The sequence below is a fragment of the Chrysochloris asiatica genome, unplaced genomic scaffold (genome assembly GCF_000296735.1).
Source record: "Chrysochloris asiatica unplaced genomic scaffold, ChrAsi1.0 scaffold00041, whole genome shotgun sequence".
Taxonomy (NCBI): domain Eukaryota; kingdom Metazoa; phylum Chordata; class Mammalia; order Afrosoricida; family Chrysochloridae; genus Chrysochloris; species Chrysochloris asiatica.
This window is the reverse complement of record NW_006408559.1, coordinates 15,882,245-15,906,316: the sequence shown is the minus strand read 5'-3', so window position 1 is coordinate 15,906,316 and position 24,072 is coordinate 15,882,245. Positions and strand designations below refer to the sequence as shown.

Here is a 24,072-nt window from a genome sequence, read left to right as displayed (position 1 = left end):
TTGAACCACCAACCTTGCAGTTCAAACCAACCTGCAGTCCAGTGCTTTATCCCATAGTACCACACCAGGACTACATTTGCCCATAGAATCCTTCAATACTGCAAGTTGAGGCTTGGATTTTTTCAGCTTGGGAAATGCTGAGTGTGCTCTTCCCTTTGGTTTTCTAACTCCAGGTCTTTGCACATTTTGTTGTAATATTTGACTTTATCTTCTTGAGCTGAACTTTGAAACTTTCTATGCAGTTCTTTTTTTTCCTATTTGCTTTAGCATCTCTACACTGGAGCGCAAGTTTTCCAGTCTCTTCTGACATCCATTTTTGTCTTTTTCTTCTTTCTTGTCTTCTTAATGACTTTTGCTTTCTTCCTGTATAATGTTCTTCATGTCATGCCACAGCTTTTCTGGTTTTCAGGCATTAATGTGTAATTCATCAAATCTGTTCTTGAGATGATCTCTAAATTCTGTTGGGATATGTTCAGGTCATATTTTGACTTTTGTAAACTTGTTTTCATTTTCTTCAGCTTTATCCTGATCTTGCATATGAGCAGTTGATGGTCTGTTCCACAGTTGGCCCCTAACCTTGTTTTGGCTGATGATATGGAACTTTTCCACCATCTCTTTCCACAGATATAGTCTATTTGATTCCATCTGGTGAGGTCCATGTGTATAGTTATCTTTTATGTTATTTTAAAAGGTATTTGCAATGGAAGCTTTTTCCTGGCAAGCAACTTCTCTTTCATCTTCTTCTTGGACCCTGCTTGCAGCATGGCCCCCAAACACTCATCTTTGCTCCTGCCTCAAATGAAGAAACCTAAGCTGCAGGAGACTTCAGTCTCTCTGAACTTGCCAAAGGAGAAAAACAGCAGCAGGAAGCAATTGAACATATTGATGAAGTACAAAATGAAATAGACAGACTTAAGGAACAAGCCAGTGAGGAGATTTTTAAAGTAGAAACTCTGCCAACCATTCTTTCAGAAGAGGTCAGAATTGATCGCCAAAGTTTTAAACTTTAGAGTAATAACATTTGTCAACCTTCCACAAGTGTCTGTGTTGCTTGGGGAGGAGGATGAAGCGGCACTGCATTATTTGACCAGAGTTGAAGTGACAGAATTTGAAGATACTAAATCAGGTTATAGAACAGATTTTTATTTTGATGAAAATCCTTGCTTCGAAAATAGTGTTCTCTCCAAAGAATTTCATCTGAATGAGAGTGATGATCCATCCTCAAAATCAACTGAAATGAAATGGAAATCTAGAAAGGATTTGACGAAATGCTCGAGTAAAACACAGAATAAAGCCAGCAGGAAGAGGCAGCATGAAGAACCAGAGAGCTTTTTTACTTGGTTTACTGATCATTCTGATGCAGGTGCAGATGAGTTAGGAGAGGTTATCAAAGATGATATTTGGCCAAATCTGTTACAGTACTATTTGGTTCCTGATATGGATGATGAAGAAGGGGAAAGAGAAGAAGATGACAATGATGATGAAGAAGAAGAAGGTTTGGAAAATATTGACGAAGAAGGGGAAGAAGATGAAGGGGAAGAAGATGAAGATGATGATGAGGAAGAAGAAGGAGAGGAGGATGAAGGAGAAGATGACTAATAAAAATACTGATGGATTCCAACCTTTTTTAAAATTTTTATTCAGTCCCTGGGAGCAAGTGGCAGTATTTTTTTTTTTTCCTCCTTTTTTTCCCCCTCTTGTGCTCAGTCACCCTGTTCTTGAGGTCTCTTTTCTCTCCTTTTCACCATGGTTCTCAACTTATTTGGGGGGGGTGGGGGGTGGGGGGTGGCAGGGTGGGCAGGGACTATCTTGAGCAGATACAGGGGGAAAAGAATCTCTACCCCTTTCTGTTCTCAAATTAATTTTGATCCCTTCCTGTCTCAACAAAAACTATGGAATCAACACACCACTGTGTTCTGTGGGGAAAAACCAACAACTTTTTGCTCCCTTCGCTCTGCTGGAAGTTGGCGGGTGCTAGGCCCCTGTGTAGTGGTGCATAGAATTCCAGCTTTCTTCCTCCTTTATCTGTATATTGGCCTCAGAGGGTACACTGTGTCTCTATGTGAATATGGACAGTTAGCATTTACCAACATGTATCTGTGTACTTTCTCTTGTTTAAAAAAATAAATCTTTTTTTTTTTAAAAAATGGGGTTATAGAAGATCAGCAAATGGGGGATTTGAGATATTTGGGTGGGTTAAGTGGGCATGTTGACAACATGGCTTCTCCTTTGGCATGTTTAATTGTGATGTTTAACGGATATCCTTGCAGTTTAAGATGACACTTTTGAAATAAAATTCTCTCCTAATGATGACTTGAGCCCTGTCACTCGATGGGAGAATCAGCAGAACCTGTAGGATCTTATTTGGAATTGACATTCTCTATTGTAATCTTGTTCCTGTTTATTTTTAAAAATTCTTTTTGTTTGTACTGGAAAGGAAAGATGATGCTCCGTTTTAAACGTTAAAAGTGTACAAGTTGCTTTGTTACAATCAAACTAAATGTGTACACAAAGGATTTGATGCTTTTCTCTCAGAACAGATGGACTTAAAAGATACCCAAGTTTGACTTGTTTATAAGGTATCATTGTCAAACTTTACCAGCATAACTCCATATTGTTTGATAATGCACTTTTGCAGGATGACCTCAGGACTATGTGGATTGAGTAAAGGAAGTTGAATCAAATATTTAAAACTTTGCAGCTGGAAAACATTGGGTACAATTTACCATTTTTTAAAAAAAGAATTCACATTGGGGAATACTAGGTTGTGCAAAACTCAGTTCTTAATATGCGTATCATTGCCTTTTACTTCAAATTGGCATTTAAAATATGGGCCCTTATGTATGTGGATATAATCATGATTTCAGTGCCTGCCACCTCCATCAGACCTGGTGCTCTAATGTCAAGTCAGCGCAGGGCAGTTGCTGGCATGTCTTCACTGGCGCTTAATGTGTCTAGCTCATCATAAGTTTGTGTTGGTGATGAGAAACTCAGGAGTACTTCTTTGTCTCAAGTACCGGCTCTGGCACAACTAGCATAAAGCTATCAGATGAGACTCATGTGAATCTGGAATCTGCTAAATGCCATTGTGCATAGAAGGTTATTTTGAGAAGCTATCTAACCTAATGCATAATCTTTTTTAATGCTGTAAAATGCAGTAGCTAAATCAATGTCACTTAATTTTTTCAGTGATGAATCAATGGCCAACCTGGGCAACTTCAAAGCTTTTGACATATAAAACGTCACAAGTGTAACAATTCCATCAAGAGGCAACGTGTCACTAAAATGGTTTAGATGGGTAGTATGTCATTTCTTTGCACACGTCTCTAGAGTCAGTTAATACATCACTGTACTGACCAGGAATCTTGCTCCAATAAAGGCACATGAAGATTTTTTTAAAAAGGAATTTGCAATGAAGAAATCTCTGGTCTTGCAAGCTTAGGTCGAATTCTTCAATTTGATCATCACTGGCTTTAGTGGTTGGTATGCAAACTTGAATGACAATTGTATTGACTGGTCTTTGTGTTGTTGCTGTTGTTAAGTGCTGATGAGTCAGCTCCAACTCATAGTGACCCTGGATAGGGTTTTCAAGAAGTGACTGGGGGGTTAGTTAGCAGTCCTTGACTTATCCTACAGCACCACACCAAGACTCCTGGTCTTTCTTGTTGTTGTTGTTGTTGTTGTTCTGTGCTGTGGAGTCCATTCTGACTCATTGCGACCCTGTACAGAGTTCTTGAGGCTGTAAACCTTTACGGGAGCAGAAAGCCTCCTCTTTCTCCCATGGAATGGCTGGTAGTTTCGTCACTAACCCACAAGTCACTTCTTGAAAACCCTATCCAAGGTCACTATGAATGGAGCTGGTTCAGTAGCACTTAACAACAGCAACAACACTGCATTGATGTTATCCTATCACAGACAAATTGTACTTCAAGATAGATCTTGAAATGTTCTTTTTGACACTGAATGTGATGCATTCCTCTTCAATTTGTTGTTCCTGTTTTAATAAACCATATGATTATCTGATTCAAAATGGTCAATACCTGTTCATTTCAGCTCACTAATGACTAAGATATGGACCTTTAAATTTCATTTTTGAGGACTTCCAATTTTCCTACATTCATACTTCATACATTATATGTTCTAATTATTAATGGCTGTTTGCAGCTGTTTCTTCTCACTTGAGCCTTGGAAACCCTACACAGGGTTTCTACGAGTCAGAACTGACTCAAAGGCACTTAATAACAAGTCACCATCAAATGAAGGCCCTGAAAGCTTTGTCCATTAAGGTCAGATCTCCTTTGAGAAGGCAGCTCTTCCCCAACCTTCTACGCTGAGGGTCTCATCTTCAGGTGCTGTAGCTGACAATGTACCATTGCTCTTCATATTCAGTGTCTAACTGTTCAGAAGTGGTCTGCCTCTCCTTCCTAGTCTGTCTTAATCTGGAAGCCCTACTGAAACCTGTCCACCATGGGTGAGCCTGCTGGTATCTTAAATACCAGTGACATAGCTTCCAGAATCACAGCAACATGCAAGTCACCACAACACGACAAACTGACAGATGAATGCTGGAAATGAGAGCCCTACTACTTTCTAATGCATGTATTTCAATTTACTTACTAGATTATTGAAACAGGGGTTATATATTCTGGTCTACATGTAAATTTATTTTACATTTTAAGTCTTAAACTTAAAATTACATTTTAAGTCTGTAAATTTATTTTAAAATGCATATGAAAATTAAACATTTTCAAAGGTTCATCTTTTTTTCACGTAAATTGTTTCAAAAACCACTTTATGGAACTCTGAACTTATATCTTCTTTTTTTCCAAAGGTGACCCCTTGTCCCAAACATAACCCCTTGTCCCAAACATGACCTACTTTGAAAGAGCAATTAGGAATCCTGAGCTGCCCCTAAAGATCTGTTTCTACCGCATCTTCCAGTCAAAGTCCCCAGTGTTGCCAAAGTTTTCTCAGTTCTTCCAGAAAGGGGCCTATTGCTACTCAGCGGGGAACCTCTTAGTTGTTATCTCTGTGACCACATGCAGTGCCTTACCACCAATTTGCACACATAAGGAGACCCAGCAGGTGTGGCAGGTCCCCGATTTGTTACCGTGATCTCTGCAGATGCCATCTGGCTATGGACACATAACAAAGGCCACCGTCTTCAGATGGAGAAGGTGGACATCTGAGGGCTTGGGGGTGAACAGCTCCAAGAAGCTATATAACAAAGCCAAAGACAGGAAGACCAATGACAAAGATGAGTTGAATCGTTGTACTACATCTATCACACAGGCATACAACTTATTGATGACAGCAATTGTAATATTTGGCTGTGCAACCCTGTCCTTAATCAATGCAGTTTTTCTATCAGACCCTCCCACCCTGGTAACCAGGAATAAACATTGGTCTCTATGCATTGGCCTTTTCTTGTAAGTGAGGTCATATAATATTTGAACTTGTGATCGGCTTATTTCTCTCAGCATAATCAAAGCCCAGCCATACAGTAGCATGTATCAAGACTTCATTTCTCCTGCTGATCAAGTAGAATTCTATTATATGCCTGCTTCATATTTTGTTTTATACATTCATCTGTGGATGGGTGTTTAGGTTGTTTATGTACAGTCAACAACCTCATGGGATTTGGGTCCTTGGTTTGGAGGTTTCAGTTCATGGTTTCATGGAATTTCTGGTTGATTGGCCTAATATGTAGAGTGTTTCTATTCTCCCTCATAGTTAGTTCTGTAGAGTGTGGGGTCTTATAGTCTTGCAAGCAACTATCCAAGGCACAGCAATTGGTATATATTTGCCTGGAACAACAGAGGAAGAAGAAGAGTAAGGTATAGGAGGAGGATGCGGAATGTGTGTCCAGTTGCTTCTATGAGTAACTGCCTCCTTTGCCATGAGACCGGAAGAGACGAATGGAGTCCCATTACAATCATTTGATCAAAGATCTTACAGATGAATCTTGATCAAAAGGGGAATGCAGAACTGAATTTCAAATTCTCATGGACTCCAGACATTCTAGAGCCATGGAGTAGGCATGGACCCCTGAAACTATTGCCCTGAGACGATCTTTAAAGCTTAAAACAAATATATTCCCTGAAGTCTTCTTAACACCTAACAACAGTCTAGCTTAACTCTTAAGAAACATCTTCCTTGAGCATCACGCTTGTTTATGAACCATCTAAATGGGACCAAATGACAAGAGATGCCCAACAGATTACATAGGAAGCTTAGCGGTCAGTGAGTTCACGTTATGGGGGAGGAACAACTCCAAAAAGGTGGGTCAGAACTAGTTGCCAAACTCAAAGACTGTAATCACTGTCACTGAATTGTACGTGTAGAAACGGTTGAATTTGCTGTGTGGTTTGCTGTGTATGTTCTCAAGCACAACAGTGAAGTCATTTTGGTTTTTAAAGCTGACTTGAGACAACAGAAGGCTTTGGCTAGGAAGTTGTGGTGTTTACTGTGTCCCAGTGAGTAGGTGCTGAGTCATAGTGATGCTCTAGGACACCGTAGAATTGCCCCATAGGGTTTTCCAGGCTGGAATCTTTATGGCAGCTCCAGGTGGAGTCGCTCAGTGAGGTCAGACCTTTAAGCTGATGAGCTTTTAGTTAGCAGCCAAGCACTACCAGGGCTATCTGTTTAGAAAGAGTCTTCCAAACACATACTCTCCAATGGCGGAGAAGGTTCCTGGGTGATACAAATGATCTGTACGCAACTGGAGCCATAGGATAAGCACTTGACCTCAAGGTCAGCTTGAACCACAGGTTCGGTTTTTCAAACTCACCAGCTGCTCTTCAGAAACCCTATATTGGGTTGCTATGAGTCAGAACTGACTCAACAACACTTAACACAACAATTAGCCTAAACCCTAGACAGCTTCATCATGAGTCAGAACCGACTTGAAGACACTTATCAGCAACAACAAAACAACCTAAAGGAGTCCCGGCATGATGCTGCAGCATCAGCAGTGGACTGCTAACCTCAAGGTTGGTGGTTCAAACCCACCAGTCGCTCCTTGGAAGCCCTATATAGGGTCATTACAAGTTAGGATCACCTCCACAACACTGAACAACCACAGTAACCTAAAGGACTCCTGGTGTGGCACTGTAGAATAAACACTGGATTGAAAACCACAAGGTTGGCTGTTCAAACCAATCAGTTGATCGTTGAAGTCCTATACAGGGTCATTATGGGTCGGAACTAACTCCACAGCACTTAACAACAATGGCATTAACCTAAAGGCCTCCTGATTTAGTACTGTAAAACAAACACTGCATTTAGAACCAGTCAACATTTCAAATACTCCAGTTGCTCCTTGGAAATCCTATACAGGGTTGCTGAGTCAGAACTGACTTGACAGCACTTAACAGCAACAACTATTAATCTAAAAGTTGGTTTTTCAGACCACAACCAAGGCCTGGAGATCTGGAAGGCTGTGTAGCATGTGGGGTTGAGACGAATCATAATCCACACCATGGTTTTTTCATTGTTTATTCTTTCATGGTTGAGAGGTTGCCTGGCTAAAGCTCTTAGCTCAGCCCCGACCCTTACTGACTGCCTCAGTTCACCCTCCCTCCGTGCATCTCACTTTCCTCATCTGTACAATAGGGGATATGAGAGCTCCCCATGTCCATAGAACAGTTATGAAAGGGAAGGAGCTATCAATAAGTAAAGCACTTGTCATAGTCCCTGGAGTAAGGGAAGTGGCCTGTGAAAAAGAGCTCTTAGCATCATTCTTGTCCTGTTGATGTTATGGCAGCAAATCACAGAGCCTGGACTGAGGACAGACTAAGAGCTGAGTCTGAATGGTGAGCCTGTGGGTCAATAGCTGGGCTGGGGTGAAGTTGATGACAGGACTCACTTTATAGAGGGGCTTGAGAGAGCAGAGGGCTCGGGTCCTGAGGTGACTGTTTTGGGGAGCAGTGGAAAAGGGGGCTCACTGCCATCGCTCTGCATTTGGTCAGCACCAGGAACAAGGACACAGTCTGGGCTGTGGTGTGTGTTCAGAAGGAGAAGGTCATAGGATGTGCTGCCTCATCTCCTTCTTCTCTGACTGAATGGTACCCATTGTTTTTCTATACATCAGCCAAGGGAGTGGGATGGTGGAAGAGAGGTGGTAAGAGGCATTTGAGAAGGTGGGGTGTTGGCAGGGTTTTGATGGAGAAAGTCAGACAGGGGAACAGTCCATATGCCCTCAACAGATCTGGAATCTCTAAGACTCTGAATCATCATTTTGATGCCACCCTTACAGCCCAAACAACAGCTTTCCTATGAAGTCTGCCTAGACCCAATGCCTGGAGCTCAGCAACAACTCGGATGTACTCACTATTCAACTGTCATGACTTCAGTTGCTCCCAGAAAATGTTTCTTTCCATGTATTTGCCTTCCCTCTGTCCCTGCCCTGGGCTGGCCCTCACTTGTCCATCTGTCCCATAGCACTAGCCAGCCTTCCTGAGGCATCACCATGCCAGGAGTCCTGGTTTCTCTTCACAACCTCCATGATAGCCCATCCTGTGATCTCAGTCTACACCCTTGCCCACCCTAAGGGCTGCCAGGCCTGGCAGCTGCATCATGACCCAGAAGTGCTCATGTGGGCAGGATTCTGCTGGACCATCCCTCAGTCTGGGATGGGGAACAGGTACAGGGGAGACACCTGCCTCCTTGCTGAGACCCCATTGATGAGAACACAGGGGCTGTGTGATATACAACAGTCCCGCTGAGCACACACATGCCCCATGCTCCTACCACCCCAGTGCACTAGGCTCAGAGCTGAAGGCAGAGCCCACAGTCCCGTCTCTCTGTGGAGGGTGAGACCCCCTGAGATGGATGGGGATAGGTTCTGCTCCATTTCCCAAAACAGAGCCCATTCTCCTGCCTGTACAGGGAACATCAACAGACTAGGGTCTCCTGGCACAGGGTGCTGGGGCCCCTGGGTGAGAGGTCTTAGCCCAGGTCAGATAGGGCTAACAGATGTGCCCCAGAAGGAGGGAGGGAGGGAGCGGAGAGGCTCCCGGAAGCAGAGTTTCAGCAGCAGAGTCTCCTTGCCTCTGACAACCTAGATAAAGCAGGAGGGGCTGTGTGGGGCCTGTGATAACGATGTCACCCCGAGGACACTGTCGGCAGAAAACACCCCTTCCTTCTTCAGGACGGCAGGGCAGCTGGGGCAGGAGGGAGACCACTTCCTGGAGGAGAACCTGGAGGCCCCTGCAGAGAACCATTCCCTTTGGGGTCAGGTACCTAGGGTTGGGGTGAAGATTAGGGCTGAGGCCATCGGTAGGATAGGGGTGGGGTTGTTGGTGGTTTGGGGGTGGTGGGACAGTGTCTGATGTTAGTGTGGGGGCTGTGGGTGATGTTGGGGAGAGTGCTGTGGGAAGAGGCCCCCTGGAACTGAGGACCATGAGTTTGGGGTGAGGGAGGGGTTCATTGTGAAGTGAAGATGCATGCAGGACGGGGGCAGGGGGAGGTGTCAAATGGGCTGACTCAACACTTTTAATAAGCCAGCTTTTGTCCCCCTTCTCCAACTCACCCAAAGGGCTGAGCCTGGCCTTGGGATGGGATCACTTCAGGAGGTAAGTGACCTTCTGCACACGCACAAGAGTTAGGGCTCCGGGTAGAGCCATGTTGTTACACCCCACCTGATGTGCTGTCTTCCTCCAAACCCAACCCCTCCCCCTTCTTGTCCCCAGGGGTCCAGAGGGTGGACTCAGAGGGAGGAGAGACAGCTCCCTCATGCATGCTCTCTCCTCCCTGTGCCTGTAGGCGCCTGTTGCAGAGGAACTGCCCACTGCAGTAACCTGTCCACGGGCCCTGGCTGAATGGCTGTTGACAATGCTCCTGCTGTTGGTCTTCCTGCTTGGCTCTTCTGTGCTTTGTGTCTACATCTTTGGAAGCTGTGGCCCCCGTAAGTAAGGTCCTGGTGACCCTGCCTGTTCCCTCCATCAGTCATGGACTGCCCCCCGCCACCGCCCTGACTCCTTGTTCTTCAAAGACCCTCGCTGAATCCCACCTGCCCAAGGGGCCACCGTCCCTGATCTCCTCCCATGGCTCCTCCTCAATGCTCCACCCTCATTCCCTTATCTGGCCCTTGGGGGAACCCACACCATTTTCTGTCTTCTGCCCCATCTGCACACTTGCTCCCCACAGGCCCCTGTGCCACCCCCGAGTGTCTGGACCTCGTGGCTCAGTACGTAACCTCAGGAAACAGCAGTGTGGCCCCTTGCTCCGACTTCTTTACCTTTGTCTGCGGGACCAATAATTCTTTTCAGACTCTTGAGGAGGAAAACAAGGGCCGACTCCAGAGAATTCTGGGTGAGGAGAGTCTTGAACTGTCAGAACTGACCCAATGTGTGCAGTGTGGGTAGGCCCATCCCCACCCCTTGGTTCTCCTCAGGAAACACCTGTCTGGTTTGCTTTGTTCCTTTGATCACAGGTACCTCCTCTCAGGCATCTCTTCCTTCTTCTCCTGTCCATTACCAAATCCCATTCTCTTTCCTCATCCATGCTCCCCAAGGGCTCCCTCTGGCCACTTGAGACCATCTTTTCTGTTATCTCCCCCAAGCTTGCAACTGCCACACTACGCCTGATGTCTTCCTTGATCAGAACGTACTCAACATCTTTGCATTTCTCATTTATCCTTCAGTCTCACTTTTTTAGCTTTCAAAGCCTCTCTGACTTCTTAGACTCCCTTGTCAACCTCATCTTCTTCCTCCCACCACCTCACAGCTCTCTACTTTTGTAACCACCTCCTGCCTCTCTTGAACCAAGAGGCATTGTTAGCTGACCTGGGAGAAATGGTTGATGGAATGTGTGAGTGGGGATGCTAATAAGATTTAAAATGGCAGGGTGAGAAGTGCTAAAGGTTGTGTGGTTGGAAGTGCTGATGAGTAATGGGGAAAATATAGGGGCAAAGAATATGCTGGAAGAAGAGGTGAACCAAGTTACAGACCTGGGACATTAAGTAGATTCTTGTAGGTGGCAGCTCGAGAGGAGAGGAGAGCTGAGCAGAGAGGAGGGAAGGGAAGGAGAGGAAGTAATGAAATTGAGGATGAGGGCATGTCAGAAGGATGTGACAAGTGGACAATCCACATGGAAGTTGGACAATGCAGGATAACGGTCAGAGACAGGAATGAGAGAAAAGATACATGATCATCTAGAAGATTGGGAGTGAGCCCCAGGAAGTTGGTGGGGGTGGTGAGGATTTGGGAATAAGGAAATATAAGTTAGATATGCATTTCCTGTGTAAGGAGATCTAGAGAAAGGGTTGGGAGTGTCATTTTAAATTGAGAGAAATAAACACATCCCTTTGTCCTCCTCCCTTTGACTATAAAGAGTGGATAGTCATGTTTCCAGTTAAGGCAAAGAGATAAAAGCGACATACTTAGTGCAAGAGACATACCATTGCCCAGAGCAGAAGGAAGACATGTCGGGGGATGGAGAGGAATGGTGGATATTAGGCTGAAGACGGTACTAAAGGATATGGGTGTGAGTTGCTGTGATGTGTGTGTTTTATTCCTGGGATTGTTGGTCAGGAGAATCTGAGCTAGGAGATTATTGCCCAGTTTCTTCTCTTTGAAAAACCTTTCTGTATGAGTTTCCTCTCTTCAGTCTCTTAAAGTTCTTTGCTTCCCTGATTTTTTCATTCATCTCCCTCCTGTTTTCCATTTTTACCATTTCTCCATATCCCAGTCATCCCTTCTTTCTCCATCATCTTACTTTTCTTCCTGTACCGTCGTCTTCGCCACATTCCTTTGTCCTGCTTTCACCATTCCACATGGACGGTCATCTCATCTTCTCAGTTCCTCTCAGTTTCTATTTTATTCCTTCTTTCCATTTTCTCAGGGGTCTTCTCTCCCCCCCACCTCAAGACCCTGCTCTTTAACCCTCCCTGTCTGCTCTCAATCCCCCTCACTTGCTTTCTAGAGACCCCAGACCCCTGGCCCCCAGGCTCTGGGATGGAGAAAGCCTTCCAGTTCTACAACTCCTGCATGGATGTGGATGCCATAGAGGCTGCAGGAGCTGGTCCCCTCAGGGAAGTTATTGAGGAGGTAAGACCTGGAGATTAGCTGCACAACCTAGGACTACTAGGCAGATCTCTGGGAATTCCACTTTTCTCTTGAGAGTAGGTCCCTTTCCTAGGACTCCCCAAGTCCTAGGAGGGAGGTGGAGATAGAATACCATCAGTGGGTCAAGACCTTGGGTGGCAAGAGAGAAATAAGACTGGAAGAGTCAACTCATCAGAAGTCAGGAGTAGTGACCATCCATGGAAACAGGTCTCCGAGACCCTCGTGCCTTTCTCTTCCTAGCTTGGAGGCTGGCAGATCTCTGGGAACTCTACTTCCTTCGAATTTAACAGAACACTGCGACTGCTGATGAGTCAGTATGGCTACTTCCCATTCTTTAGAGCCTACCTGAAGCCCCGTCCCACTCCTCCATACACGCCAATTATTCAGGTGAGAAGCCCAGTGGGACCTGGCCCTGCTTGAACTCCATTTCTCATTTACTGGAAGAAAGTTGCAGTTTGGAAGATAGGATGAATGTGCCTTTGAAGAGGAACCCTGTCTTCAGGGGAAATTACTGACAGTCAGCAACACCAGGTCACTGGGGAAAGAAACAGCAGTGTCAGTTCCAGAAACAGACCAGTTCTGGTCTTTAGTATTGCTTATCTGGACCCGTAGGGCGTCTTCACTAGGTTCCCATCTTCAGTGCTGCACTCTTATTTCCTCTTCCTTTATGCCATCAGGACCTTTCTAAATAAGAACTAGCTAGACTATTGTTCAAATGCCTTTATTGGCCCTCCAGGTTATCAGATTGTAGGCCAGCCTCCTTAGTCAATCATTGCAAGTACTTTTGTGAACTGACCCTACACCACTCTTCAGCATATCTCTCGCCAGCCCCTCACCTCACCTGAGGTCTTGCTGAGTCACACGTAGCCCCAAACATACTCCTCCAATCCCTGTGAAGGGCACTCCGTTTACCTGCACACCCCATCCCACCAACCTTCCTCACTCTGCTGGAAAGCATTTATACACCTTACAAATGTTGGCTTTGACAATTGTCTCATCCAGGAAGTCTTCAGCATGGCTAGGAGTTAGGTGAACCCCTTCTATCAACCTGTTTCTCCAGGAGCTTTTAAAGAACAGGACACAGTTTGCTTACTTTTGTTCCTCAGGACACGTTTAAGGGGTTCACACAAGATGTTTGTTGAATGAATGAATGCATAAAAACATTCAATATGATGCTATGTATTGGGCCCTTGTTCTAAAAAATTCCACCACGTTGTAAGGAGAGGAATACAGGAAGAACTGATAAGCAGGATATTATACATTCCTGTGCTGAAGAATGTGCTCAGGAGTTTGAATGACCGGTCTTCGGAGATTAGTTCAGATCTGAAATGGTCAGAGGAAGGTTCAGGGGACGAGGGTAAAGGTGAGCTGAGGCTGGAAGCCTGTTGACTCAAACTGCTGAGAGTGAAACTAGGGGCACTGAAGGCTCTGTGGGAATCCTGAGCTAAGCGAAGAGTCCAGAATCTGTGTGTGACTGCTTCACAGGCTCAGTGAGGAGGCCTGAGCTGCTTCACAGAGGCTCTGGGGGAGCATGAGGTGGAGTGAAGGTAAAAGCGAGGATGAAGCCTGAGATTGAACCTGATTATTACTGGTCTAAAAAGCTAGCAAGGAGTCCTGGTGGCACAGTAGTTGAGCACTGGGCTGTTATCCCAAAGGTCGGCTGCTCAAAACCCAACCGCAGCTGACCAACGGAGAAAAGCTATGGCCATCTGCTTCTGCAAAGATGGAGGTCTTGGAAAACCTCTGGGACACTTCTGTTCTGTCCTGTAGGATCTACTTAATGGCAGTGGGTTTATTGGGGTTGTTTTTCTTTTTGTAAGAAAAACCCATGGCATAGTGGCCAAAGTGTTTAGCTGCTAACTGAAAGGTTAACACTTGAACTCACCAGCTGCTCCTTGGGAGAAAGATGTGGTGTCTGTTCCTACAAAGATGGTTGTTGTGTGCTGTGAAAGTCTAATTTGACTCATAGTGACCATTTAGGACACAGTAACTTGCCCCCTTGTGCCGCGAGGTCTCCTTCTTTACAGATGACAGCTTTGGAAACCCAATGGGGGCAGTTCCAATCTGTCTTATACCTATGGGTCCGCTGTAAGTTGGAATCCACTTCATGGCAATGTTTTGTTTTTTATTTTGGGGTCAGAGGCAGTAGAGGTGGTAAGATTTGACATACTACAGAAAAAGAGCCTCCGAAGACTTTCAGATGTGATTCCAGCTGTGCTGTGTAAGGCATGAGTAAGAGTCTGTTGAGGAATCCAGATGACCTCTTTGCAGTTCTGAGCAAAAACAATTGTGGTTTAAATAGAAAAGAAGGACCAGGCAGGAGGATTTGGGCAAATTCGTCCTAGAGAAGCTGGTTGGTGGTGATTCTAGTAGGATGTGGTGATGGGCTGAGTATAAATAAAGGAGGTAGAGAATTCACAAAGGGACCCCACAGTTTTGACATGGCGTGAGTGGGAGGAGGTGGTTACCATTAACTCGAGACTAGAGGGAAGCGTACATAGACAGAATGGACTGCCGTAAGAGCACCTCAAGGAGGAACATGGCAGAAGAGAAGAGTCAGAGAGCAGCAATCAGACCAGCATGGGTAGGCCGAGTCCTCACAGGGGCTGGGGGAGAGGGTTCCAGAGACTTCCGATCTCATAGAGAATGAGGAATGAGAACACACCATTAAAGACCTTCTAGAGACAGTGTCAAGTGGTTATGGGAATGGGCAGATTGTCTGTAGCATGTGAGGAGGTTGAGGAAGTTAACACAAATGGACTCAACAGACTCTAACATGACCAACATGGAGCAATGTTTCCTTTGTTCTGATAAACACACAAGGCCATCCTGAGTTGGACCCATATCAACAGCACTGGAAGTAGCCCTGAGGAAGTTGAGGGGGGGCAGGGTATAACTTTTTTTTTTTTAATAAGCTTCGATGTAAAAAATTGACAAAAGGGGTCACGTGAAACTTTTTGTTGGAGACAGAGGGAGAATATACAACTCCATGCAAGAGTGGGAGGTTGCAATTTGAACAGGAAAATGTGGGGGACTAAATGAACACAGGCAAGCGGGGATCTTGCCGGGGACACAGAACTTAGAGCGCAAAAAACTCAGGTTCAACACAGATCTCACTTTCATGAATGCCTGGTTTTTTAATCTCAAAACTCAGGCTAAAGTCCAGAAGGAACAAAATCTCAACATTTTGGTGTTGACTGAGGATATTTTATTTAATCCATGTTTTTCTTACAAAATGGAGCAAAAATATTTATTGTGGATTTTAAAAAATTAATGATACTTAAAATTAATCTAGTAACTAGTTTGGAATTTAAAATTCATTTTATTCATCATGAATTTTTGTATTCTTTTATTTTTCCCCCCATCAAAATGGGATTTTCCATGATTCCTCAGTGTTTTGTGCCTGACCTGGGTGTCTCACTCTCCCTAACCCCTTTAGGGCACCGCTTTGCTCCTTTCCTGGAGCACAACTTTGTTGTTAAGTACCATTGCTAAGTGCCATGGAGTCAGCATCCCTAAGTGGATTGAAACACCTACTTCTCTATCCAGCTCTATTTTTGGATTGCCTCATTCCCAATCCCCCCCTTTCCTTAGCTCAGACCCTCTTTGCCTCATTTTGTCCCACCTCCCAGGCCAGTTCCATCCCACCCCAGCCTCCCTCTGCCCTGTTGTGGGATCTCCCCCATGCCCTCACCCCATCTCTCCATCCTGAAGCTCCCTCCCTCCCTGCAAAAGCTTGGACCTTCCCTGGCCTCTGCTCTCCCCTGTTCCCTGCTCTCCAATCTCTCCTGTGTTCAGATAAACCAGCCCGAGTTTGATGTCCCCCTCAAGCAAGAGAAGGATCTGAAGAACTATGCCCAAGTAAGACAAGGTGGACGAGGGTGCTGCTGTGGGTGTCAAGATTCAGGCAGGGCCACTGTGGTTTTGACTGAGGCCCTCTACCCTGCAGAAAGTGAGGGACTACCTGACTTACCTGACCCAGCTGGGATCCCTGCTGGGAGGGACTCCTGAAAAGGTTCAAGAGCATGCTGGCCTGTCCATCTCTATCACCTCAAGACTGTCTCAGTTCCTGCAGCCCCTAGCACCCCAGAGGGCCCAGATGGTCACTATAGTCCAGCTGCAGGTACCTTGGGTCGGGGGCTGGAGGGGGACAGGGGCCTCTCCCAGCCTTTTTTGATCCCCTGCCCACCTTGCTTTCCAGCCCCACTTTTCCACAGCCCCTCCCTCCCACTCCCTCTCAAACCCAAAGGGGTCCCTTCCGCCGCCTCCTCCCCTTCCTCTGTCCCCTTCCTCTTCTCCCCTCAGTCTCTGTGTCCCCTATCTCCAAGGAAATGGTTCCTGTCATCGACTGGTTGTCCTGCTTGCAAGCCATATTCACAGAGATGCACCTGAGCCCCTCTCAGCCCCTCATGGTTCATGACTTGGAGTATCTGACAAACATGTCCCAGATATTATCGATGCTGCAGCTGAGACACAGGTCTGCCCATGCACTTGGGGGTGGGCCGAAGGGACCAGAGGCCACAGAACTGCTGCTGGAAAGCTCTGGGTGTGTCTAAGCAGTGCTCCAAAGGGACCTGCTGGCAGGGGAGGCAGGGAGACCAAGAAGGCTCTTCTTACCTGAGAGGTGCATGTGTGACTTGGCCCTCCCACAGGGAATTCCTGCAGAGTCACATGCTCCTGGGTCTGGTGGGCACCCTCTCTCCTGCCCTGGACAGCAAGTTCCAGAAGGCCCGCCAGGAGCTGAGCCAGAAACTGTGGAAGCTGATGGAGCGCCCGCCTATGGTGAGGAGGGGGCATATCCCTCAGTGCTTAAGTTTGGACGGAAATGAGGTCAGTGAGCAGGGCTTAAAGTGTGACACTGAGGTCCATAGCACTGTCGTGGCCACATCTCTGGCATTTGGCTGACTGTTGTCGCTAATGTTGTTGTGAATTTGGCTTGGTTTCCTGAAGACTCCCTCTACAACCAAACAGAACACTGTGAGGCCCTGTGCCATCTTCACCATTGTGGTCTACTGGAGCCCACTGATGAGGCCATTGTGTATGCTGCATGTCTTCCAAGCTCTGGCCTTCTGTGGAACAGTGTTCTGTTGTGATTCATAAGGGTGTTGTTGGCTAATTTTTGGAAGTAGATTACCAGGCCTTTTTCCCTAGTCTCTCTCAGTCTGGAAACTCCACTGAAACCCATTCAGCATCTGTCTTTGTTCTCTAATGCTGAAAGCAAAAATTCCCAATGGGGTGTCTTTAATGAACTGAAATATATTCTGTTAGAGTAGAGGGGGCTAGGAGTCAGAACTCAGGGCGCTGGCTCTGGAGGAAGGCTTTCTCTCTGTGGGGGCTCTGTGGAGAGGTCCTTGTGTCTCTTCAGCTTATGTTTCTTGGTTCCTTGGAGATCCCTTATGGTGTGGTATCCATCTTTCCCCATCTCGGTTTGCTTGCTGCTTGCATAATCTACTCTTCAATATCTCAAAGGAGATACATTTAAGATACATCCTACACTGATATGGTCTTATTAACATAACAAAGAACACCTTATTACAAAACAGGACTATAGCCATATATAGGCATAGTAGGCTATATAACACATATTTTGGGGGGCATAATTCAGTCTACATCAGCATCATAGTAATACCCAAGCCTCTCCTGGCAGGTGGGTGATGGCTGTGTGTGAGATGAATTGGCTAGGAGTTGAACCTGGATCTCCCACATGGAAGGCTAGAATTCTACAGATTGCTGCAATCACATCCCTCTTGCCAGTTTGGCTTATGAGTCTAGGTCTGCCCACAAAGAGCGGGGTGGCCAAGGAGCCCATCCCACCTCTCTGGAACAAGAGATGTAATAACCATTCGAGCTGACACACAGTGCGTCATGACAGATGCTGGGCACACAAGAAGCTCTTAGCATACATTATTTTACTTAGTCTGCCCAGAAGCACTGTGAGGTTTTTAATCCCCTTATTGAAGATGCAGAAAATAGGCTAAGAGAGACCAATTGACTTGTACAAGACCACACAGCTGTAAGGCTCCAGGGCAGATCTTCTGGCTCCTGGGGCCATGCCTTAAGCACACACTGGACAGGGCAGAACGAGATGTGGGTGGAATAGGCCTGGGGTTGGTCAGCACATTCTCTCTAGAATCGGCAAGGTGTAAATGTTGGCTTTGTGGGTCCTAAGATCTGAAGCAACCACTCTGTCCTTGTAACACAAAAGCAGCCATCCATCCCACCATGGATGAGCAGAGGTAAGCTCCAACAGAACTTTGGTCTAGACAGCTGCCTTAGGCTGGGGTTTCTAGAGAAGCCAAACCAGTGAAACATCTCTATGTATAAAGGGAAGTTAATTAGAGTACAATTGTAAAGTCCCAGGTCCCCAGCAGAAGACAGACAAAGAGAGTCCCTCCCACATGTCCATTCTAGTGGGAGCAGGCCACACCCCCAAGGAGGCATCCCTTCAATTGATTGGCTGCTTATCGCAACTCATCAAGAGCTAACTATGCCAGTATTAGGTTTCATCACCATGGGAATAAGCACATCCCAACTGTAAACCTCTGGAAATCTGACCTAGTAGAGTTGACATACATGACATACATGACAACAGCAGATACCTTTAGAACTCCAGGAGGGAGAGAGAGGGCAGAGTTGGAATACACAGTGCAGGAAGGAGGGCTGGAGAGGAGTATCTATAGGTGGCAGGACTTGGAGCTGGCTTGACCAAACCCAGGGTAGCCTGAGGGGACCTCCAGAGGCTCTGGCTGAGAAGAGGTGGTTCGATTTGTGGAAGGCTTCATCAGTGTTGCTTTTGGATATGTTAGTGTTTGTGAACCAGCAAGAAGGTTGGTGCAAGGAACAGTGTGAGTAGATAGGATAACAGTAGAGTGGAACTCACAGAGGGAGAAAGGGCCCCGTCAGGGTCTGGTAACTTCTGCTGAACTGTTTGCTTTTCTCTGCATGGAACAGGGAGTTTGAGGAGGATTTGTCTGTTACCTGTTTATAAAGGAGCATTCTGAAAGCAGACCATGGGGATGGGTAGAGTCAGGGAGAATGTTTAGATGAATGCAGCACCCAAAGTCAGATTTGGCAGCTGCTCCATTTGATATGGCACCCAGGAAGGCAAAGTGCTTCCATTTAGGCACTTGCCACACAGTAGACTGTGGCATTGGAAACAAAATACAAGGACACCACAGGTCTTGTTTGGACTGTCACTTCTATCCAATGGCCATTAATTACAGATCTCGGGCCACCTTCTTCTAAACAGATTTTGGTTGTTAGGTCCTTACTCAAAAGGACACTGAGGTCTCATGATCTGATCATCTCCTGTTGATGGATTTTGAATATTGTTGTTGTTAAGTGCCTTTGAGTAGGCTACGACTCATAGCAGCCTTGTATATGGTTTTCAAGGAGTGACTGGTGGGTTTGAACCACAGACCTTGTAGTTCAGGACTTATCCTATAGCACCGTATTTAGGTGTTGTCAAGTCATAGTGACTCCGTGTACAACAGAACAAAACACTGGGTTGTCCTCATAATCATTGCTGTGTTTGAGCCCATTGGTGCAGCCACTGGGTCAATCCATCTCATGGACAGTTTTCCTCTTTTACACCCCTGAGTTTACCAAGCGCATGTTCCTCTCCAGAGGCTGGTCTCTCCTAATAACATGTTCTAAGAATGTTGGGCAAGTCTTGACAATCCTGGCCTTAGAAAAGGAGTGTTCTGGTTGCACTCCTCCTGACACAGATTTGTTTATTCTTTAGGCAGTCTATGGCATGTTCGATATTCTCCTCCACAACTCAAAGGCATCAGTTCTCTTATGGTCCTCCTTAGTCATTATCCTGATTTCACATGCATATGAGGTAATTAAAATTACCATGGCTTGGGTCAGGTGCACCTTAGTCCTCAAAGTGATATTGTTGTGTTTGCCAGTTTGTAGTACTGTGGTAGCTTGTGTGTTGCTGTGATGCTGGAAGCAATGATACCAGTATTTGGTGGACAATTCCCAGACTAAGTCTCTATAGGAAAAAGGACCTAGTGACCTGCTGAAATTTTGGCCAGTGAAAACCATCTGAATGCATGTATAAAACCAAAACCAAAATCCAAAGTCACTGAGTTGATTCCAACTCATAGCTATCCTGTATAGGCTTTCTAAGACTGGAAATCCTTATGTGAGCAGAAAGCCTCATCTTTCTTCCATGGACCAGCTGGTGAGTTAAAACTTACAACCTTTACATTAGCATCCTAGTGTTTTTTCTACCACAAAGGTTCCTGGAATGTATATATATAGTCAATGAAAATGGATGTAGAACCAACTCTTACTTCTTTTAATCTTATGACACTGAGTTTTGGGAAATAAAAGCAGAACTTCACATATATACCCAAAAAATGTAAGCGCTTTATATTCAGGCTAATATTACAGTGCAATTGCTTTGAAGTGCTATGGAGTTGATTCAACTCAGCAAACCCAGGTGATAGGGAAGAACTTCCCCACAGGGTTTCCTCGGCGGCCATCTTCATAGAAACACATCGCCAGGTCTGTCTCCTGGTGGATTTGAACTGCCAACCTTTTGATTAGCAGCCAAGTGCTTGGCCATTGAGCCACCAGGGCTTCGATGGAATAACTGACACAATCCTAACCTTTGGTTTAATCATCCATTGTATTAACCTTCCTTTCCAGTCTTACCTAAGGTACTTTATCAAGATGACTACTGAAGTCCTGAAGTGGGAAGGGCATTGGGCTACTAAATTAAGTTATTAAAGACTTGGATATACATTTATCCTTTCATTGATACAACAAATATGGATTGAACACCCACCATGTCCTAGAAAATGCTCAAGACATTTGGGCTAAACCAATGAACAAAAGAAACATGGTGTTCTCAAACACTTACATTCTAATGGAAAAAGAAAAGCAACAGACTTGATAAATAAATATGTTAGATGCTAATGGGTGTTAAGAAGGTAACAAAACAGGAAAGGGGAGAAAGCAGCCATGATGGGGGCTAGCTATACTTTACAATAGGGCAGCTGTTGGGGAAGATCATATTAAATTGGAGTCATTGATCATTGCTTTGTAGTTAAGGTTCAGGCAATTCAATGTTCACGTTCATTGAGCTCTTTTTTCTCTCCATCAAATTTACAAGGGTTTATTTGTGGGTTTACACAATACCTTGCTGAACTCAAGACACTATTAGCAGAGGGGAACATGTTTGAGGATTTATGGAGGATTCCCAGCCTGTTCTCCTCTGACCCTTCAGGCAAACCTCACAGGAAGGGACATGAGGCTTCAAGTCTTGTGTAACTGAACTGTGGGGCAGTAGGTGCTGACTTCCATGAGAAGATGCTGTTTTGAGGTGACCCTTCCAGATGAATGTGGGCTGAAGATGGGGTTGGTTGGTCTTTAGAGTCCTTTACAAACTTTGGATCCATGGTTGTTGTTAGGTGATGTCCAGATGGTTCTGATTCCTGATACCTTTATGAATAGTGGAGTGAAATGGTGTCCATGCTTGTGACAATTCCTAACATACATGTAAAGCAGGATGTGACATGCAAACATTACGATTTCCAGCTTAAATTTTTCATAGACCTATTTTATTATTTTGGAAGTTTGGGAAGAAGTACAGCCAGAGTGCTTCTTAAAGACCAAGATGGCCAAACTTCATCTCTCATACTTTGGACATATTGTCAGGAGGGAGTAATCGCTGGAGAAGGATATCATGTTTGGTAAGGTGGAGGGTCAGAGGAAAAGAGGAAGACCCCCAATGAGATGGATTGGCCAAATGGCAGCATTGATGGACTCAAGTGTGGCAACAGTAGTGAGGCTGGCCCAGGATCAGGCAGTGTTTCGTTCTGCTGTGCATAAGGTCGCTATGGGTCAGTACAGACTCGATGGCACCTAACAACAACACCAATTTTATTTTTTATGTTGTGTATATTTGTGCATATACAAAGGCAAGCCCCAAAGTCATGCTATGAGGGTTCCAGGACCCACATGCACAGGATAACCCTAAACAAGATCTGTTTAACCAGGTCTCTGCAATCATTGGATGGCTGCAGACAAAGTCTCTTAGTAATGCACTTGTCTTAGTCTTCTTAAACCAAATAAAGAACGAGTTCAGCAGACTAAATCTACCACTACTGCCACTGAGGTGATTTTGACTCATAGTAACACCATATAGGGTTTCTAGGACTATAAATCTTTACGGGAGCAGAAATAGCCTCATCTTTCTCCCATAGAAATGCTTGTGGGTTTGAACTGCTGTCCAATGACTAACCCACAGTGCCACCAGGACCCTTTGAGCCTCCTTAGGGTGCCTTCAAAAATAAATAGATTCAATCGAAACAGTGACTCCTGAGGGGATCTTCTGGACTAACACTAGAGGCAGAGAGGTCAGCTCAGGAAGTTATGGTGACTCTTTTGGAATTTCAAAGGCATCATCTTGACACTTTTACTTAAAGGACACAGGGCTATCACTGGGGCTATTAGGAAGAAGTTTAGAGAAAATTGAAAACTGTATTGGTGAGAAAAAGGCCAGGAAAGTTGAAGGGGAAATTCCGCACCCCCATCACTACATCATTACCAGTTCATTTCTGAAGGTAGCAAGGGCTGTGAGGATCTTACTCCATCCACCCTATAGGCCCCACCTTACTCCTTCAGACTTCTCTTTGTTCCTGAAACTCAAACAACAGACAGAGGGATCAGGATTTGAGTCCTTCAAGGACGCATCCCAAAGTGCTATTTTGATATCATATAAATCGAAGAGCTCAGAACTCTTTGGGGAAGAGTTAAAGGGATGGAAATGTATAGCCCTCAAGAGAGGCTATATCCAGGAATAATAGCTTCTTCACCTTTTGATATTTTTATTTAATAAAGGCTTCTATGAGTTGGTAGCAATATTCTTTGACTTAATCTCATATATGTTGTTGTGTGACTCTATAGGACAGAATAAAATTGTCCCAGAGGGTTCTCCCTCTGTCATCTGTGTAGGAGAGAGTGCCAGGTCGATCTCCTTGGAGCTGCTGCGGAATCTGAGCAGCCAGTCTTGCAGTTCAACAGTGCACGGCCGGCATTCTTACATTTCCTTCTTTCTCTGCAGTCAGCCGTAACTCACCCATGGCCTTTGTGATGACATGGTTGGTGTTAAGTACTGTCAAGTCAGTTCCAACCCATAGTGATCCTGTGTAGGGTTTTTGAGGATCCGCTGGTGAGCTTGAACTGCCAACCTTGTGGTTCAAACCGACTTTGCAGTCCAGTGCATTAACCCACAGGGCCATACCATACTAGATGACTTCTCAGAGCTACACCACCTCTGTGTGAATCCCCATTGAATTTGTGAGTCCTGTATATGGTTTGAGCCTGGGTGGTGTGAACAGTTTGCACTCAGTTACTAACTTAAGAGTTGTGGGTTCCAACCCACCTAGTGCTGCTGAGACTGTGAAACAAAGGCCTGGGGGAGATGTTTCCATCAAAATGACAGCCCAGAAATCCCCATGGTGCAGTTCTACTGTGTAACGCATGGGGTCACCATGCAACAGCCGTAAGTCAACTCAATGGATGGGTTTGGGCTTTTGTTTTGTTTTTGTCTATGGCACACTCTACTGCCTTAGAGTAGATTTCCTACAGTACAGAGTAGACCTGCACCAGACGGTTTCCAAAGCATATTAGCAATGGAAGCTGACTACCAAGTTTTCTCCTGAGCAGCTGATGGGTCCGACCACCATCTTTTGGTTCGTAGCCAAGCACTGGACCAATCCTGAAGAAGGACATCGTGCTTGATAAAGTAGAGGGTCCGTGAAAAAGAGCAAGACCCTCAAGGAGATGGACTTGCATCATGGCTGCAACAATAGACCCAAACAGTAATGCCTGTAAGGCTGGAGCAGGACAGTGGTGTTTCCTTCTGGTGGGTGTGTTGTTGTTGTCAGGTGTCATCGAGTCAGAACCGACTCATAGCTACCCCATGCACAGCAGAACTAAACAATGTCCGATCCTGGGCCAACCTCACTACCGCTGCCACACTTGA

The 24,072-nt window shown here is 45.4% G+C and overlaps 1 protein-coding gene and 1 pseudogene across 1 annotated transcript in view; both read left to right on the top strand.

The window, feature by feature from the left end:
• Positions 1–762: 762 nt before the first annotated feature.
• Positions 763–1,599, top strand: LOC102833885 (annotated as a pseudogene).
• A 3,270-nt stretch (positions 1,600–4,869) lies between these two features.
• The window catches only part of KEL (Kell blood group, metallo-endopeptidase), a 26,661-nt gene continuing 7,458 nt past the window's right edge, over positions 4,870–24,072 (top strand). Inside the window, exons 1-10 of the mRNA XM_006861273.1 lie at positions 4,870–5,085; positions 9,066–9,239; positions 9,766–9,907; positions 10,150–10,314; positions 11,926–12,050; positions 12,309–12,455; positions 15,867–15,929; positions 16,018–16,191; positions 16,397–16,545; positions 16,721–16,850. Coding sequence (XP_006861335.1) covers positions 4,870–5,085; positions 9,066–9,239; positions 9,766–9,907; positions 10,150–10,314; positions 11,926–12,050; positions 12,309–12,455; positions 15,867–15,929; positions 16,018–16,191; positions 16,397–16,545; positions 16,721–16,850 — 1,485 coding nt within the window. The remainder of the gene's footprint in view (positions 5,086–9,065; positions 9,240–9,765; positions 9,908–10,149; positions 10,315–11,925; positions 12,051–12,308; positions 12,456–15,866; positions 15,930–16,017; positions 16,192–16,396; positions 16,546–16,720; positions 16,851–24,072) is intronic.